This window comes from Oncorhynchus keta, chromosome 37 (genome assembly GCF_023373465.1).
Source record: "Oncorhynchus keta strain PuntledgeMale-10-30-2019 chromosome 37, Oket_V2, whole genome shotgun sequence".
Classification (NCBI taxonomy): domain Eukaryota; kingdom Metazoa; phylum Chordata; class Actinopteri; order Salmoniformes; family Salmonidae; genus Oncorhynchus; species Oncorhynchus keta.
In genome coordinates this window covers 27,950,592-27,970,354 of record NC_068457.1, presented here as the reverse complement: position 1 = coordinate 27,970,354, position 19,763 = coordinate 27,950,592, and the positions used below count along the sequence as shown (strand labels likewise).

The window sequence follows — 19,763 nt, the reverse complement described above, 5'->3', positions numbered from 1 at the left end:
AGGTCAGGCTAGGGGTGAGGATATAGACAGGTCAGGCTAGGGGTGAGGAGATAGACAGGTCAGGCTAGGGGTGAGGAGATAGACAGGCCAGGCCAGGGGTGAGGAGATAGACAGGTCAGGCTAGGGGTGAGGATATAGACAGGTCAGGCTATGGGTGAGGAGATAGACAGGTCAGGCTATGGGTGAGGAGATAGACAGGCCAGGCTAGGGGTGAGGAGATAGACAGGTCAGGCTAGGGGTGAGGAGATAGACAGGTCAGGCTAGGGGTGAGGAGATAGACAGGTCAGGCTAGGGGTGAGGAGATAGACAGGCCAGGCTAGGGGTGAGGAGATAGACAGGTCAGGCTATGGGTGAGGAGATAGACAGGTCAGGCTAGGGGTGAGGAGATAGACAGGTCAGGCTAGGGGTGAGGAGATAGACAGGCAGTGAGACATCAACCACCATCACTTCCTGTCCCAATGCATTCCCTTCACTCTGCCAGGTCTGCTCAGCAGAGAGGGACAGGGCCTCGAAGCAGATCGCCTCACAGTGGATGGGACCTAGCAATACAGTGCAGGCCATCCTGTCTGTTGGCTAAACTCCACAGCAACGACACATCGCCATCTACTGGTGGTGGGGCCTCTAGACATTCTCTCCACTGAACCTGAGAAGCAATGAAAGGAAGTGCATCTGCGGATACTTTTATCCAGAGTGACTTACAACAGACTTACAGCGAGGGGATACGTTTTCAGTGTGTGTGTGTGAGATCTCTGCTAGCGTTACACACACACACACACACACACACACACACACACACACACACACACACACACACACACACACACACACACACGCACACGCACACGCACACGCACACACACACACACACACACACACCTGACCTGAAGGACGTACAAGGACACCACATGTTTCTTTTCAAACGCAGTCACATTTATTGTCCTTTTCTATGCCCAGTCACTGAGCAGTCTGATGAGCTGTCAAATCAATACGATATAATGCAGTCAATGGAGGTCTCACGTTTACCCAAAAATAAATACAAGACTGAAATAGTGTTGCACAGCTCCAAAATATACAAAGGCTTGGAATTAATTCATTAATTAATCATGTAAACTTTGAAAATATTTTACAAAAAAGAAAAAGATCTTTGCAACATTTTTAAAAAGGTTTACTATTTACATTTAGTTTTGTACAAAAATACAAAAAGGTGATGCAATCTGTTATGTTCCAGCTTTGAGCCAGGAGCATCTTGTACCGCCCGAGACAGTTACACTGTACCACTCATCCTTTTAAATAGTTGGTTTTGTTTTTCATCTTTTTAAAGTAGGTTTTTCATGTTTTAATGTTAATGTTTAAAGTTTCAAAATCTTTTTTTTGTGTGTGTTGGTTCTTTCCAGTTGTGCCTCTCTGAAACCCTTTGGCAGAAGCATGGCCTGTGCTATCCTGATCATGCATCCTCAATTAATGAACCATGTATAATATATTTGAATCGATAGGGGAAACACAGTCTTTTACACAAATCATCACATATCATCATCAATATAACTTCAGGTTACAGCAAAAAGGAACCCACTTCACAAGCTCCACTATACCAGTGCAAATAGGAGAATATTGTTCTGTTTGTCTTTAGACTTCAGGGAATCATGTCTCAGAGGAAAACAGTATTTTTTTTTTTTAATCCGAGGTTAAAAGGTGTCTGGGTCAATGCAAAACAAGAGAAGATTATTACCTCTGGCTCTCACTTCTGTGTTGGGCTCCAATCCATTTCAATTCCAGTCAATTCAGGAAGTAAACTGAAATTCCAATTCCGATTGTCTTCAATGATTTTCAAAGAGGAGAAATTTGGAATTGGAATCGAGAATTTGGTTTACTTTCTGAATTGACTGGTATTGAAATGGAATCGATCCCAACCCTGTTACACACATTGGATATGTCTCAGGGAAAGGCAGGCAATAGTTTCTTATTTGAAAACGTTTGTCTGTGGGGCCTGGACTCAGACGAACCAATGTCTTTAGTCTGTGGGGCCTGGACTCAGACGAACCAATGTCTTTAGTTTGTGGGGCCTGGACTCAGACAAACCAATGTCTTTAGTCTGTGGGGCCTGGACTCAGACGTACCAATGTCTTTAGTTTGTGGGGCCTGGACTCAGACAAACCAATGTCTTTAGTCTGTGGGGCCTGGCCTCAGACGAACCAATGTCTTTAGTTTGTGGGGCCTGGCCTCAGACGAACCAATGTCTTTAGTTTGTGGGGCCTGGACTCAGACAAACCAATGTCTTTAGTTTGTGGGGCCTGGCCTCAGACGAACCAATGTCTTTAGTCTGTGGGGCCTGGCCTCAGACGAACCAATGTCTTTAGTCTGTGGGGCCTGGACTCAGACAAACCAATGTCTTTAGTTTGTGGGGCCTGGCCTCAGACGAACCAATGTCTTTAGTCTGTGGGGCCTGGCCTCAGACGAACCAATGTCTTTAGTTTGTGGGGCCTGGACTCAGACGAACCAATGTCTTTAGTTTGTGGGGCCTGGCCTCAGACGAACCAATGTCTTTAGTCTGTGGGGCCTGGCCTCAGACAAACCAATGTCTTTAGTTTGTGGGGCCTGGCCTCAGACGAACCAATGTCTTTAGTTTGTGGGGCCTGGCCTCAGACGAACCAATGTCTTTAGTTTGTGGGGCCTGGACTCAGACAAACCAATGTCTTTAGTTTGTGGGGCCTGGCCTCAGACGAACCAATGTCTTTAGTTTGTGGGGCCTGGCCTCAGACGAACCAATGTCTTTAGTCTGTGGGGCCTGGCCTCAGACAAACCAATGTCTTTAGTCTGTGGGGCCTGGACTCAGACGAACCAATGTCTTTAGTTTGTGGGGCCTGGCCTCAGACGAACCAATGTCTTTAGTCTGTGGGGCCTGGCCTCAGACAAACCAATGTCTTTAGTCTGTGGGGCCTGGACTCAGACAAACCAATGTCTTTAGTCTGTGGGGCCTGGCCTCAGACGAACCAATGTCTTTAGTCTGTGGGGCCTGGCCTCAGACGAACCAATGTCTTTAGTCTGTGGGGCCTGGACTCAGACAAACCAATGTCTTTAGTTTGTGGGGCCTGGCCTCAGACGAACCAATGTCTTTAGTCTGTGGGGCCTGGACTCAGACAAACCAATGTCTTTAGTCTGTGGGGCCTGGCCTCAGACAAACCAATGTCTTTAGTCTGTGGGGCCTGGCCTCAGACAAACCAATGTCTTTAGTCTGTGGGGCCTGGACTCAGACAAACCAATGTCTTTAGTCTGTGGGGCCTGGTCTCAGACAAACCAATGTCTTTAGTCTGTGGGGCCTGGCCTCAGACGAACCAATGTCTTTAGTCTGTGGGGCCTGGCCTCAGACAAACCAATGTCTTTAGTCTGTGGGGCCTGGCCTCAGACGAACCAATGTCTTTAGTCTGTGGGGCCTGGCCTCAGACAAACCAATGTCTTTAGTTTGTGGGGCCTGGCCTCAGACGAACCAATGTCTTTAGTCTGTGGGGCCTGGTCTCAGACGAACCAATGTCTTTAGTCTGTGGGGCCTGGCCTCAGACAAACCAATGTCTTTAGTCTGTGGGGCCTGGCCTCAGACAAACCAATGTCTTTAGTTTGTGGGGCCTGGACTCAGACAAACCAATGTCTTTAGTCTGTGGGGCCTGGACTCAGACAAACCAATGTCTTTAGTCTGTGGGGCCTGGCCTCAGACGAACCAATGTCTTTAGTTTGTGGGGCCTGGACTCAGACGAACCAATGTCTTTAGTCTGTGGGGCCTGGTCTCAGACGAACCAATGTCTTTAGTCTGTGGGGCCTGGCCTCAGACGAACCAATGTCTTTAGTCTGTGGGGCCTGGCCTCAGACAAACCAATGTCTTTAGTCTGTGGGGCCTGGCCTCAGACGAACCAATGTCTTTAGTCTGTGGGGCCTGGCCTCAGACGAACCAATGTCTTTAGTCTGTGGGGCCTGGCCTCAGACGAACCAATGTCTTTAGTCTGTGGGGCCTGGACTCAGACAAACCAATGTCTTTAGTCTGTGGGGCCTGGTCTCAGACGAACCAATGTCTTTAGTCTGTGGGGCCTGGCCTTGGGGGGAAATGGCTACATTGCTACTTTACCTAAAGTTGAAAGACACTTGCAATGGGAACACAAATCATCAAAATATAATCTATATATTTGTTTTGGCTGCATACAGATTATGTCAAACTACTGTTACTAATCCATATGAACAATTAAAAATGACTTCAGAGGATCCCAAATATCTACTCAAGGTGGATTTTGACACCATATAGTTTAACGTTCATATTCTAAGACTGAGTCAGAAATGGCCCCCTTTTATTCCCTATGTAGTGCACTACTTTAGACCAGAGCCCTATGGGGTAGTGCACTACTTTAGACCAGAGCCCTATAGGGTAGTGCACTACTTTAGACCAGAGCCCTATGGGGTAGTGCACTACTTTAGACCAGAGCCCTATGGGGTAGTGCACTACTTTAGACCAGAGCCCTATGGGGTAGTGCACTACTTTAGACCAGAGCCCTATGGGGTAGTGCACTACTTTAGACCAGAGCCCTATGGGGTAGTGCACTACTTTAGACCAGAGCCCTATGGGGTATTGCACTACTTTAGACCAGAGCCCTATGGGGTAGTGCACTACTTTTGACCAGAGCCCTATGGGGTAGTGCACTACTTTAGACCAGAGCCCTATGGGGTAGTGCACTACTTTAGACCAGAGCCCTATGGGGTAGTGCACTACTTTTGACCAGAGCCCTATGGGGTAGTGCACTAGGTAGGGAATATGGGTGCCATTTGGGATGCATTCTAAGAATGCACCGTCACGTTTAGCATCAGCCAGTTCAGTTCAATCATGATATTATTATAGACTCTGACATGAAATGTCTTTCAGTTTCACCATCATTCCTCTTCTCGGTTATTCAATATGATAATAAAATAACTCTCTGGATAAAATATCCTGTGATTAAAAATAGTTTCTATACAATGCTGTATACTTATTGTCATTAATGAATGTCATCTTGTAGATCCTGGCAAGTTGTCGCACCATAATCTACATTTAAAAGAGAGACACAATGCATAGAGAGGTACCTGTCTCTTGGTTACCCAATGTTCCCCAATGTTCCCCAATGTTCCCCAGTGTCTAACCAGCCATTTTGTGTAATTTTGACCACAGAAAGGTTCACCAAATGCCTAGATATATATATAGTATGGCATTTCAACACCAGGCAAATGAATGGCTGCAGTTTTATAGTCCAACAGTTTGTAAAACGATAAGATGAAATAGAATGTTAACACAATTATACCACACACTCTTAGAAAAAAAGGTTCCAAAAGGGTTCTTCGGCTCTCCCCATAGGAGAACCCTTTTTAGTTCCAGGTAGAACCCTTTTAAGTTCCATGTAGAACCCTCTGTAAAAAGGGTTCTACATGGAACCTGAAAGGGTTCTACCTAGAACTAAAAGGGTTCTACTTGGAACCCAAAACGGGTTCTTCAAAGGGTTCTCCTATTGGGACAGCCGAAAAACCCTTTCAGGTTCTAGATAGCACCTTTTTTTCTAAGAGTACAGGGAGGAATTGTAGTGCGTTGCCCTACCTAACGACGACCCTACCTCTACCTGCTCTGTTCACTGTCCACGTAACACACACACACGCAGATGCGCACGCACACATACACATACAAGTGCACACGCATGCACATACCCATCCTACCTCCCGTCCCATCTCAAGCTCAATTCATCTGACTCTGATTTCACCCTGGATCTTTTTACTAATAACTAACTCCAGAACGTACTCATCCCTTACCTGGAACCTACGTAATAACTCCAGAACGTACTCATCCCTTACCTGGAACCTACGTAATAACTAACTCCAGAACGTACTCATCCCTTACCTGGAACCTACGTAATAACTCCAGAACGTACTCATCCCTTACCTGGAACCTACGTAATAACTAACTCCAGAACGTACTCATCCCTTACCTGGAACCTAGGTAATAACTAACTCCAGAATGTACTCATCCCTTACCTGGAACCTACGTAATAACTAACTCCAGAACGTACTCATCCCTTACCTGGAACCTACGTAATAACTAACTCCAGAACGTACTCATCCCTTACCTGGAACCTACGTAATAACTAACTCCAGAACGTACTCATCCCTTACCTGGAACCTACGTAATAACTAACTCCAGAACGTACTCATCCCTTACCTGGAACCTACGTAATAACTAACTCCAGAACGTACTCATCCCTTACCTGGAACCTACGTAATAACTAACTCCAGAACGTACTCATCCCTTACCTGGAACCTACGTAATAACTAACTCCAGAACGTACTCATCCCTTACGTGGAACCTACGTAATAACTAACTCCAGAACGTACTCATCCCTTACCTGGAACCTACATAATAACTAACTCCAGAACGTTCTCATCCCTTACCTGGAACCTACGTAATAACTAACTCCAGAACGTACTCATCCCTTACCTGGAACCTACGTAATAACTAACTGCAGAACGTACTCATCCCTTACCTGGAACCTACGTAATAACTAACTCCAGAACGTACTCATCCCTTACCTGGAACCTACGTACTCTTATAGCTTTCTTACGTTTTTCCAAATTCTCAGTTTGATTGTCCAGTCAGTTTTGTTCATTTTACAGTACAAGATACCCCCCTGTCCATGAACACAACTATACAAAACAGAATTGTCAAACATTTTGTACATATATTGAATTACACCCAACTTTACATATTCAAAAATGAAACTGAAAATTCGATATCTTTTCTCGTGGTAGTATCTCTAACAGATATTTCCCCTCTTGAAAATGATATGGTGTTTTTTTGTTTATTGCATGCGATAGATGAAAATACGAAGAAAACAACGAACACCACAGTGCTCTGCAGCAACAGATATTAATTCATGTCAAATTCTAATTAGTTCACAGCTAGTTTCCTCCTGTAACCTCGTACACAGTGTCAGTTCAGTTAGTTCTGCAATTCAAATTTCGCTGAGTAACAGTTGTCCGTTAATCTATGTATCTCTATGTTAGATCTGTACAAACGAACAGTAATATGGTTGCAGAGGTATTCATAGAACACATTGAGTGACTTCATTGATCTACAGTTTGTTTTTCAATGTAGAAACACAACTCTTCAAGATTGGTCTGTTCACCAGAATGTCATTACTTAAAATGTATAACCCATTTGTTATGTTAAATTAGTTTAAAACCTGAAGAAAAAAAAACCCACTAGAGAGAAGCGTAATATTTGAGTGAAATCTTAAAGATTCAACCGATATTTTCACAAGGACAGATGATTGGTTGTTTCTCTTAATAAGGTTGTATGATTAATGTGTTGGGCTTTGCGACGTGCCCCTGGCTACTGATGTTACGGAACTACGGAAAGATTGCACCCCCCCCCACCACCTATCCCCATAGAAACAGAATCTAGTCATTCTAGAACGTCCCCAATCCACTCTGCTACAAATGATGGGTTTGTGACGTTAAAAAATCTTTTGTATGTCTCTTCATATAGCTATGTTCTTTTATATTCAATACAAATATACACAATAGGAATTTTCCATTATAAGATTAGTTTTATTTTTCTCAAGGAATATTCTTGAAGAATTCATAATGACGAAGTGCAAAGGAGAAGTTAGTCTTTGAAAACCCGATCCATTTCAACCTCCCGGCTAGCTAGCCAAACATTAGTGGGAAAGACCCTCGATAGCTTTTCTCTCTTTGTTTGTTTTTATAGTGGTAAATATCTCCTCTAGAGTAGTCAGTGAATCCCCGGCATGCTTGGCCCTCCAGCGCAGAAAGGCCACAGCACGATTGTCCCATCATCTCTTCTGACACCTTGACATCTGCACCACATCACTTCAACAAGACCAAATATTTCCCTTATGTGTCCCTGCCAGGAATCCCTGCACTGAGAGCTCTTCTAGGGTCATAGGTCATTCCTATTTCTTTACATGTAGTTTATCTATGTGAGGATGGCATGTGTGTTGTTAACTCACTCTTGGTAAAACAATACTTTGACACATGGTTGTCAATAGTGATCACAGTCCATTGTTTTGTGTTGGGGCGGTAGCAATACAAAACATATAGCTTATTCATTTTTGTCGACTGGGAATATTTTGTTTATGGTTGAAATAATGACCTGTCCTCTGTGTAAGTGTAGAGAGAAATGCAATTCTTTCGGAAAGCAGTTATTTTAGGGTCACGTTAGGACACGACATACAAGTCATCCAACATCCAAGAAGATAAAAAATGACGATGGATGTTCCATTTGCTCCAACACACACACAGGTTGTCTTACCACTCCATTTTTCTCCTCTTGTCCACGTTTCACTCAATACAGGATCTTGGGTTATTTAAAAAGGGAGTTCAAAGTTCAAAACAAGAACATTTTTTTTTCTTTCTTTACACTCTGAACAAAACACAAAGTTGTGTTCTTCAGTTCTGCACCAAGATATCAAACCCCCAGGCAGGTAGTCCAGAGTAGTCTTCTCTCTGGTTATACCCTCTTTGTTGAGTTGTGTATCCGTCAGTACTCAGTAGATAAGAACAGCAACAGCACTGAACCAGATCCATATAAATATGTCTACGTCCCAAATGGCATCCTATTCCTTATATGGGCCCTGGTCAAAAGTAGCACACCAAATAAGGATTAGGGTACATGTTTCTGCACTGAGCAGAGCGATCATTACGCCGAGCGATCATCATGGGGACTCCCATCTGAGTTCTCAGTCTCCCCCTCTGATATGACCTGCATGGGTGCCGTATAGAGTCGGCTACGGGTGCTGTAGCGACTACTATTGGCTGCAGGGGGGATCCGGGAACGCCCCTGTCTGGACGAAGCCGACGTGGGGGGTGTTTTAGGGCTGAAGCTGTCTGAACTGGGCCTGGGGAAGAGGCTGGGGGGGAAGAGTTGCTCCCCGTCCGCTTGCAATGATGGCTCCTGCAGGGGAGAGGGGGGCTCCTCGGTGGGGTACCTGACCTGGCCCTCAGCAGCCAAGGGGTGCCCAGGGGACTTAGGGGCGATGGGGCTCTTGAGGATCTCTGTAGCAGACATGCGGTAGCTGGAATCAGTCCGACTGCCCTTCTTCAGGAGAAGCAGCTTGAACTCCTCATTGGAGGTGCTGGACTTCTTGGCGCTGCGGTAGATGGGTCCTGGGGTGCGCTGGGTCCCGGCCGCGGTCAGGGTGGAGAGGGCTGGGGCGGGGGGGATGATGAGAGGGGGCGGAGGGGGGATGGCTGGGAGGATAGCTGCAGGTGGAACGACGGCAGCCGGAGGAGGACACAGACGGCTCTTCCCACTCAGCTCTCCAGAGTCTTTACGGCCCAGGACTTTTCTCTTGGACCTAGAATAGGAGAGTGTGACACGGTTCAGGTAAACAGGACTTTTTATAGCCAATTCTGCTGTGGTTCTGATGTCTGATGGGTTTCTGCTGTGGTTCTAATGTCTGATGGGTTTCTGCTGTGGTTCATATGTCTGATGGGTTTCTGCTGTGGTTCTAATGTCTGATGGGTTTCTGCTGTGGTTCTAATGTCTGATGGGTTTCTGCTGTGGTTCTGATGTCTGATGGGTTTCTGCTGTGGTTCTAATGTCTGATGGGTTTCTGCTGTGGTTCTGATGTCTGATGGGTTTCTGCTGTGGTTCTAATGTCTGATGGGTTTCTGCTGTGGTTCTGATGTCTGATGGGTTTCTGCTGTGGTTCTAATGTCTGATGGGTTTCTGCTGTGGTTCTGATGTCTGATGGGTTTCTGCTGTGGTTCTGATGTCTGATGGGTTTCTGCTGTGGTTCTGATGTCTGATGGGTTTCTGCTGTGGTTCTGATGTCTGATGGGTTTCTGCTGTGGTTCTGATGTCTGATGGGTTTCTGCTGTGGTTCTAATGTCTGATGGGTTTCTGCTGTGGTTCTAATGTCTGATGGGTTTCTGCTGTGGTTCTAATGTCTGATGGGTTTCTGCTGTGGTTCATATGTCTGATGGGTTTCTGCTGTGGTTCTAATGTCTGATGGGTTTCTGCTGTGGTTCTGATGTCTGATGGGTTTCTGCTGTGGTTCTAATGTCTGATGGGTTTCTGCTGTGGTTCTAATGTCTGATGGGTTTCTGCTGTGGTTCTAATGTCTGATGGGTTTCTGCTGTGGTTCATATGTCTGATGGGTTTCTGCTGTGGTTCTAATGTCTGATGGGTTTCTGCTGTGGTTCATATGTCTGATGGGTTTCTGCTGTGGTTCTAATGTCTGATGGGTTTCTGCTGTGGTTCTGATGTCTGATGGGTTTCTGCTGTGGTTCTAATGTCTGATGGGTTTCTGCTGTGGTTCTGATGTCTGATGGGTTTCTGTTGTGGTTCTAATGTCTGATGGGTTTCTGCTGTGGTTCTGATGTCTGATGGGTTTCTGCTGTGGTTCTTATGTCTGATGGGTTTCTGTTGTGGTTCTAATGTCTGATGGGTTTCTGCTGTGGTTCTGATGTCTGATGGGTTTCTGCTGTGGTTCTGATGTCTGATGGATTTCTGTTGTGGTTCTAATGTCTGATGGGTTTCTGCTGTGGTTCTGATGTCTGATGGGTTTCTGCTGTGGTTCTGATGTCTGATGGGTTTCTGCTGTGGTTCATATGTCTGATGGGTTTCTGCTGTGGTTCTAATGTCTGATGGGTTTCTGCTGTGGTTCTGATGTCTGATGGGTTTCTGTTGTGGTTCTAATGTCTGATGGGTTTCTGCTGTGGTTCTGATGTCTGATGGGTTTCTGCTGTGGTTCTTATGTCTGATGGGTTTCTGCTGTGGTTCTAATGTCTGATGGGTTTCTGCTGTGGTTCTGATGTCTGATGGGTTTCTGCTGTGGTTCTGATGTCTGATGGGTTTCTGCTGTGGTTCTGATGTCTGATGGGTTTCTGCTGTGGTTCTGATGTCTGATGGGTTTCTGCTGTGGTTCTAATGTCTGATGGGTTTCTGCTGTGGTTCTTATGTCTGATGGGTTTCTGCTGTGGTTCTGATGTCTGATGGGTTTCTGCTGTGGTTCTAATGTCTGATGGGTTTCTGCTGTGGTTCTAATGTCTGATGGGTTTCTGCTGTGGTTCTGATGTCTGATGGGTTTCTGCTGTGGTTCTAATGTCTGATGGGTTTCTGTCGTGGTTCTAATGTCTGATGGGTTTCTGCTGTGGTTCTGATGTCTGATGGGTTTCTGTTGTGGTTCTAATGTCTGATGGGTTTCTGCTGTGGTTCTAATGTCTGATGGGTTTCTGTTGTGGTTCTAATGTCTGATGGGTTTCTGCTGTGATTCTGATGTCTGATGGGTTTCTGCTGTGGTTCTGATGTCTGATGGGTTTCTGCTGTGGTTCTAATGTCTGATGGGTTTCTGCTGTGGTTCTGATGTCTGATGGGTTTCTGCTGTGGTTCATATGTCTGATGGGTTTCTGCTGTGATTCTGATGTCTGATGGGTTTCTGTTGTGGTTCTGATGTCTGATGGGTTTCTGCTGTGGTTCTAATGTCTGATGGGTTTCTGCTGTGGTTCTAATGTCTGATGGGTTTCTGCTGTGATTCTGATGTCTGATGGGTTTCTGTTGTGGTTCTGATGTCTGATGGGTTTCTGCTGTGGTTCATATGTCTGATGGGTTTCTGCTGTGATTCTGATGTCTGATGGGTTTCTGTTGTGGTTCTGATGTCTGATGGGTTTCTGCTGTGGTTCTAATGTCTGATGGGTTTCTGCTGTGGTTCTGATGTCTGATGGGTTTCTGTTGTGGTTCTAATGTCTGATGGGTTTCTGCTGTGGTTCTGATGTCTGATGGGTTTCTGCTGTGGTTCTTATGTCTGATGGGTTTCTGTTGTGGTTCTAATGTCTGATGGGTTTCTGCTGTGGTTCTGATGTCTGATGGGTTTCTGCTGTGGTTCTGATGTCTGATGGGTTTCTGTTGTGGTTCTAATGTCTGATGGGTTTCTGCTGTGGTTCTGATGTCTGATGGGTTTCTGCTGTGGTTCTGATGTCTGATGGGTTTCTGCTGTGGTTCATATGTCTGATGGGTTTCTGCTGTGGTTCTAATGTCTGATGGGTTTCTGCTGTGGTTCTGATGTCTGATGGGTTTCTGTTGTGGTTCTAATGTCTGATGGGTTTCTGCTGTGGTTCTGATGTCTGATGGGTTTCTGCTGTGGTTCTTATGTCTGATGGGTTTCTGCTGTGGTTCTAATGTCTGATGGGTTTCTGCTGTGGTTCTGATGTCTGATGGGTTTCTGTTGTGGTTCTAATGTCTGATGGGTTTCTGCTGTGGTTCTGATGTCTGATGGGTTTCTGCTGTGGTTCTGATGTCTGATGGGTTTCTGCTGTGGTTCTAATGTCTGATGGGTTTCTGCTGTGGTTCTTATGTCTGATGGGTTTCTGCTGTGGTTCTGATGTCTGATGGGTTTCTGCTGTGGTTCTAATGTCTGATGGGTTTCTGCTGTGGTTCTAATGTCTGATGGGTTTCTGCTGTGGTTCTGATGTCTGATGGGTTTCTGCTGTGGTTCTAATGTCTGATGGGTTTCTGTCGTGGTTCTAATGTCTGATGGGTTTCTGCTGTGGTTCTGATGTCTGATGGGTTTCTGTTGTGGTTCTAATGTCTGATGGGTTTCTGCTGTGGTTCTAATGTCTGATGGGTTTCTGTTGTGGTTCTAATGTCTGATGGGTTTCTGCTGTGATTCTGATGTCTGATGGGTTTCTGCTGTGGTTCTGATGTCTGATGGGTTTCTGCTGTGGTTCTAATGTCTGATGGGTTTCTGCTGTGGTTCTGATGTCTGATGGGTTTCTGCTGTGGTTCATATGTCTGATGGGTTTCTGCTGTGATTCTGATGTCTGATGCGTTTCTGTTGTGGTTCTGATGTCTGATGGGTTTCTGCTGTGGTTCTAATGTCTGATGGGTTTCTGCTGTGGTTCTAATGTCTGATGGGTTTCTGCTGTGATTCTGATGTCTGATGGGTTTCTGTTGTGGTTCTGATGTCTGATGGGTTTCTGCTGTGGTTCATATGTCTGATGGGTTTCTGCTGTGATTCTGATGTCTGATGGGTTTCTGTTGTGGTTCTGATGTCTGATGGGTTTCTGCTGTGGTTCTAATGTCTGATGGGTTTCTGCTGTGGTTCTGATGTCTGATGGGTTTCTGCTGTGATTCTGATGTCTGATGGGTTTCTGTTGTGGTTCTGATGTCTGATGGGTTTCTGCTGTGGTTCTAATGTCTGATGGGTTTCTGCTGTGGTTCTGATGTCTGATGGGTTTCTGCTGTGATTCTGATGTCTGATGGGTTTCTGTTGTGGTTCTGATGTCTGATGGGTTTCTGCTGTGGTTCTGATGTCTGATGGGTTTCTGTTGTGGTTCTGATGTCTGATGGGTTTCTGCTGTGGTTCTAATGTCTGATGGGTTTCTGCTGTGGTTCTGATGTCTGATGGGTTTCTGCTGTGGTTCTGATGTCTGATGGGTTTCTGTTGTGGTTCTGATGTCTGATGGGTTTCTGCTGTGGTTCATATGTCTGATGGGTTTCTGCTGTGGTTCTGATGTCTGATGGGTTTCTGCTGTGGTTCTTATGTCTGATGGGTTTCTGCTGTGATTCTGATGTCTGATGGGTTTCTGCTGTGGTTCTGATGTCTGATGGGTTTCTGCTGTGGTTCTGATGTCTGATGGGTTTCTGCTGTGGTTCTGATGTCTGATTGGTTTCTGCTGTGATTCTGATGTCTGATGGGTTTCTGCTGTGGTTCTTATGTCTGATGGGTTTCTGCTGTGATTCTGATGTCTGATGGGTTTCTGCTGTGGTTCTGATGTCTGATGGGTTTCTGCTGTGGTTCTGATGTCTGATGGGTTTCTGCTGTGGTTCTGATGTCTGATGGGTTTCTGCTGTGATTCTGATGTCTGATGGGTTTCTGTTGTGGTTCTGATGTCTGATGGGTTTCTGCTGTGGTTCTAATGTCTGATGGGTTTCTGCTGTGGTTCTAATGTCTGATGGGTTTCTGCTGTGGTTCTAATGTCTGATGGGTTTCCGCTGTGGTTCTAATGTCTGATGGGTTTCTGCTGTGGTTCTGATGTCTGATGGGTTTCTGCTGTGGTTCTAATGTCTGATGGGTTTCTGCTGTGATTCTGATGTCTGATGGGTTTCTGCTGTGGTTCTGATGTCTGATGGGTTTCTGCTGTGGTTCTGATGTCTGATGGGTTTCTGCTGTGGTTCATATGTCTGATGCATTCTATGTGTGTTCTCTGTTTGTAATTTTCTGCCACCTTGGAAACAATTAACTTTTCTATTGAACTGAAATGAAGATAGTGACAGATAAATGTACTGATAATATTGGTTATGACAAGTACAGCTACAACCCAGTGAGTCAAAAATAATAGAGTTATTTGAAGTGAATTGAAAGTGACCTGTGGATCATGGCGAACAGGTCTTCAGTAGTACGTGATTTGCTGGGCGACATGAAGACAACATCATCATCAGGTTTGGTTGTTTCGTCAGTCAGAGGAGAGAGCGAGTTATCACTGGGACTAGTAGACTCTGGAGGAAAGGGAACAGGAGGTTATAGGGAACACCATGCCAGTGATCTGATCACATCCCTTATAGGTCATTAAACCCTCTAGACATGAGAGGACCAGAACAGAAGTGATCTGATCACATCCCTTATAGGTCATTAAACCCTCTAGAGATGAGAGGACCAGAACAGAAGTGATCTGATCACATCCCTTATAGGTCATTAAACCCTCTAGAGATGAGAGGACCAGAACAGAAGTGATCTGATCACATCCCTTATAGGTCATTAAACCCTCTAGAGATGAGAGGATCACAACAGAAGTGATCTGATCACATCCCTTATAGGTCATTAAACCCTCTAGAGATGAGAGGACCAGAACAGAAGTGATCTGATCACATCCCTTATAGGTCATTAAACCCTCTAGAGATGAGAGGACCAGAACAGAAGTGATCTGATCACATCCCTTATAGGTCATTAAACCCTCTAGAGATGAGAGGACCAGAACAGAAGTGATCTGATCACATTCCTTATAGGTCATTAAACCCTCTAGACATGAGAGGACCAGAACAGAAGTGATCTGATCACATCCCTTATAGGTCATTAAACCCTCTAGACATGAGAGGACCAGAACAGAAGTGATCTGATCACATCCCTTATAGGTCATTAAACCCTCTAGACATGAGAGGACCAGAACAGAAGGAAGAGAAAGGGGATTATACTTTTACTTGAAGTCTCTTAAATTAATACATCAATTCAAAAACAATTAATTGTTAAAAAGTCTCAAAGTAAAATAAAGTTTTAAGTAAAGTACTAAAGCTGCAATATGTCACTTTTTGGGTGACCCGACAAAATTCACATAGAAATGTGTTTACATAGATCTGTCATTCTCATTGAAAGCAAGTCTAAGAAGTTGTATATATCTGTTCTATGTGCTCTATTTCTACGCTTCCCGTTTTTGCGTCTTTTACTTGTGGTTGTGTATACCAGCTTCAAACAGCTGAAAATACAATATTTTTGGTTATGGAAAAGATATTTCACAGCGCTTTAGATGGTACAATGATTCACTACACTATATTTGCTTGTTGTGACACATAAACTGAAATTAGGCAAACTGCAACCAGGAAATTGCGGAGGGATTTCTGCATAATGCATAATATTTAAGTAAAGTACAAGTAAAGTCTACCAATCCAGACTGACCTTTGCTGAAGTAGTCCTCTGTGTCCGGTGTGGTGGAGTCATCTCTGCTGTTATCCTGAGAGGCACTTCTGGTAGGAACCCCTGATGATGTCATCTCATAGCGGTCCTCTCCACTCCGACCTCTTAGATCTATCACATGGCTGATTGAGTAAGGGTGTGATGCTTCCACCGTTACACCGGGCACTTTGTCAGGACCGCTGCTTGGGCCCAAGTCCCACCTCTGGACCATTTGACTGTGACAGGAGTGTGTCTGTGACTGGCTGTGATAATGTGACTGGGACTGATATGAGTGGGACTCCTCTAGCGTCTCGTACGTCGGTGGTTCCCTTGGATGATCTCTTTGATGATATTCTCGATATTCTCTAATGAGGCCTTGACTGTGACTCATAACCCTTGATATCTCTCTATCGTGCTCTTCCTCCTCCTCGTCTTCTTCATCCTCAATCCGTTCCCCTAGCACGTGGCACTCCGGGTGTGTAGTAGGAATCACGGGTTCCGGAGTTGGCGGTGGCGCTCGGTGCGTGGGTTCCTCAAGTTCCAAAGGTTCCGCAGGGCGCGTCCGGAACGCCGTCATTGCCCAGAAGGTTCCGGGGCTGTAGCGGTCCTGCCGGTGCCTGGCCAGGCTCTCATAGGTCGGGGGGCCGTCCGGGTGCTGCATGGGAGTGGGGTGGTGCTGGGGCTGGGGTACAGAGTGGTGGTGGTGCTCCTGAGAAGGGTGGTGGGGGTCCTGGGTCGGTGGTGGTGGGGGTTTCTGGGCCATGGGTCTCCTGGGTGGCAGGGGCCTGGTGTTGGTGTCAGAGTGGGGGGTCACAATGGTTACACTGGGCATCTTGGGTCTGGTGGCAGGGGCCCCTGAAGCCTCGTGGGCCCATGCTTGTGGTGGTGGAGGCTCCTGGCCCTGAGCACCCTGAGCCTGGCCCCGGGCCTGGGGCTGAGAACCATTTGGTGGCCCTGTGGCCGATGGAACGTAGCTGGACGGAGCGCAGCACAGTGGGGGTGATGGCCAGGGCCATGGGGTTGGCAGCAAGTGGGGCCTCTGGAGTCAGAGTGGATCCATTGATAAACCCAGAGGGGGCTGCACTAGCGTTAGCACTAGCACTAGCGTTAGCATTAGAACTAGCGTTAGCGTTAGCACTAGCTTTAGCACTAGCATTAGCGTTAACGGCTGCAGTGTTACACGCGGTGGCCCGGGCCTCTGCTGCTGCTGCTGCCCTTTGCTTGTTCTGGTGCAGCGTGTGCATGTGGGTCCGGTGGGCCAGAGTGGGTAACGGCCTGCTGCCATGGGCGCTGTGAAGAGAACTTAAGTCCAGCTGGGTGGGTGGAGCCGGGAAGTCATAGTCCTTCCTGGATGACGAGGAAGAGGAAGAGGAACAGGAAGAGGAGGATCCAGAGGCCGAGCTAGAAAACTGGGTCTGGGCCTGGTGCTGCAGCGAGGATAGAGAAGACTTCCTCTCGGGGACTTTGGGTTTCCGTTTCCCGCTGGTCGGAGAGAGCGGGCCGGGGAAGAACGCTAACGGGAATGAAGACGTGGGCGTCTCCGATTGGCTGGAGTATCCGCTGGAGGGCGAGGCGAGGCCGGCCAGCTTCTCAGGAGAGCCCAGCTTGAAGTCTCCATCCCCGGGGGGAAGAGGAGGGGAGGTGGGCCTGGAGGAGCTGGAACCAGAGCCGGAGGAATGCATCAACGCCTGGGTCTCTCCCCCGGGAGAGGAGGAGCTGTCCACCGGCGACTTGATGCATTCAATAACAGTAGTACCCGTAGCAGTGCTGGAGTTGGACAAGGAGCCGTTGGGGTCCAGGTTATTTTGGGATTTCAAGTCGTTGAGGAACCAGAGGTCTGCATAGTCAGACTGAACGGCGCCCTCGTCCTTGAAGGAGTGAGTGTCAGTGGACCCGAACGAGGTGGGCTCCGTCATCTCCACAGTCCTGGGGCTCCTGGGGCTCCCCATCCCCCAGGCACCACCACCACCCAACACCTCAGCCTCCAACCCAGGATTCTCCACCTCCCCCGGGCTGGCCATGTCCAGCTGCAGCCTCATCTCTCTGTCTCTGGAAGACATGGGCAGGTTCAGGGTCTGTGTCTGCCCACTACTATGAATCTTTGGTTGGTCCTGGTCGCCCTGCTCATCGCCCTGCTCATCGCCCTGCTCATCGCCCTGCTCAGGGGGGACGTCCTCTGGAGCACCAGCGCTACACGTCTCCTTCAGCGAGGAGCTCCGTTTTGGTGGGGGTGGCTTGACCTTTGGTTTCTTCAGCGGACGACACGGCCTCCCTAGCGTCAGGGTGGCTCCCCTGTAGTCAGAGGACTGAGGAGGATACCCAGCCATGCCCTCTCCCTCACCAGGCGTAGCGCCCACAGTATTACCCTGGCCACAGTCAGCGCCAGAGCCCACTGCTGCATAGTTGTACATGTATCTCCTGTAACTCTGGCCCTGCATGGAGTCAAAGTGCATGGAGGATGAGTAGAAGCCCTGGGAGTCTGCTGCAGCAGTAGGGGGAGCTCGGTCTGAGAAGCCATCGTAACTGCTGATGTTGGTGAAGTCTATCCTGGTCTGGTCCCCCCTGGACGAACGCCTGGGGCTGAAGTCCTGACTACACAGCTGGTCCTGATCAGCCTAGAACAGGATAACATAACATTATATAAGATAAGAGGAGACAAGATAAGAGAAAAGATTAGAAGGAGAGGAGAGGAGAATCTATATTGCTACATAGCAGTGGTACCTGGTCTTGAGGGTAGGTCCACTCTCCCTCGCTGGCAGTACTGACCCCTGCATCATCCAGCTGGTCAGTGGCTGAGGAGGTGAAGGAGCTGGACCTATGACCCTGGCCCTATAATAATAATGATAATAATTCATAATAATAATAAATCCGATTTATATAGCTATTTTCCAGTAGCTCAAAGTGCTTTACCGAGTTTAGTTAAGAAAATGTAGCTTAATTTTTATTTACAGCTAAAATATGAACTTCCTGTACAAAAGTCCCAACAAACAATACCGTGTCCAAGTCAATAAATAAAGTATTGAAGACAGGAAGTGAAAGGTAAGTAGGATCGTCAGGAGGGAAACTCACCTGCGGCTGATCCGAATGGTAGGGGTCGATGATAAAGCCGGTGAGGTCATCGATGGCGTGCGGCGCGGCGTTGAGCGACAGCTCCGAGTCACAGTGGGAGGAGCCGGTCAGAGGGGGGGATGCGGCGGGGGGGAGTGTCTCAGAGGTCTGGGAGGGGCATGTGGAACTGCTGCCACTCCAGTTACCACTGGACGACTGGTGGTCCTCCTTATAAGAATAATACATGTTATCTGTGGAGCACTTTTCATCACATGCAGAAAGCAGAAAGCTCTGCACATCATATAAGTAAGTCAGCCTTGTCCAAGCCAGAATGGCCCATTGGGCAGGACTCTATCTCCGGTTTCTGTATCATGAGGCAGCTGGATGTACCAGTACACCCCCTGGACAGGACACTAGTCTATCTCCGGTTTCTGTATCATGAGGCAGCTTGATGTACAGTACACCCCCTGGACAGGACACTAGTCTATCTCCTGTTTCTGTATCATGAGGCAGCTTGATGTACAGTACACCCCCTGGACAGGACACTAGTCTATCTCCGGTTTCTATATCATGAGGCAGCTTGATGTACCAGTACACCCCCTGGACAGGACACTAGTCTATCTCCGGTTTCTGTATCATGAGGCAGCTTGATGTACAGTACACCCCCTGGACAGGACACTAGTCTATCTCCTGTTTCTGTATCATGAGGCAGCTTGATGTACCAGTACACCCCCTGGACAGGACACTAGTCTATCTCCTGTTTCTGTATCATGAGGCAGCTTGATGTACAGTACACCCCCTGGACAGGACACTAGTCTATCTCCTGTTTCTGTATCATGAGGCAGCTTGATGTACAGTACACCCCCTGGACAGGACACTAGTCTATCTCCTGTTTCTGTATCATGAGGCAGCTTGATGTACAGTACACCCCCTGGACAGGACACTAGTCTATCTCCTGTTTCTGTATCATGAGGCAGCTTGATGTACCAGTACACCCCCTGGACAGGACACTAGTCTATCTCCTGTTTCTGT

General features: G+C 47.1%; 1 protein-coding gene across 1 annotated transcript in view; it reads right to left on the bottom strand.

Moving 5' to 3' along the window:
• Nucleotides 1-908: 908 nt before the first annotated feature.
• Nucleotides 909-19,763, bottom strand: part of nhsb (Nance-Horan syndrome b (congenital cataracts and dental anomalies)) — a 123,119-nt gene continuing 104,264 nt past the window's right edge. The window contains 9 exon segments of the mRNA XM_052500076.1: nucleotides 909-5,903; nucleotides 6,038-6,313; nucleotides 6,360-6,497; nucleotides 6,544-9,371; nucleotides 14,386-14,515; nucleotides 15,687-16,488; nucleotides 16,490-18,298; nucleotides 18,405-18,512; nucleotides 18,753-18,959. Coding sequence (XP_052356036.1) covers nucleotides 8,714-9,371; nucleotides 14,386-14,515; nucleotides 15,687-16,488; nucleotides 16,490-18,298; nucleotides 18,405-18,512; nucleotides 18,753-18,959 — 3,714 coding nt within the window. The 3' untranslated portion in view covers nucleotides 909-5,903; nucleotides 6,038-6,313; nucleotides 6,360-6,497; nucleotides 6,544-8,713.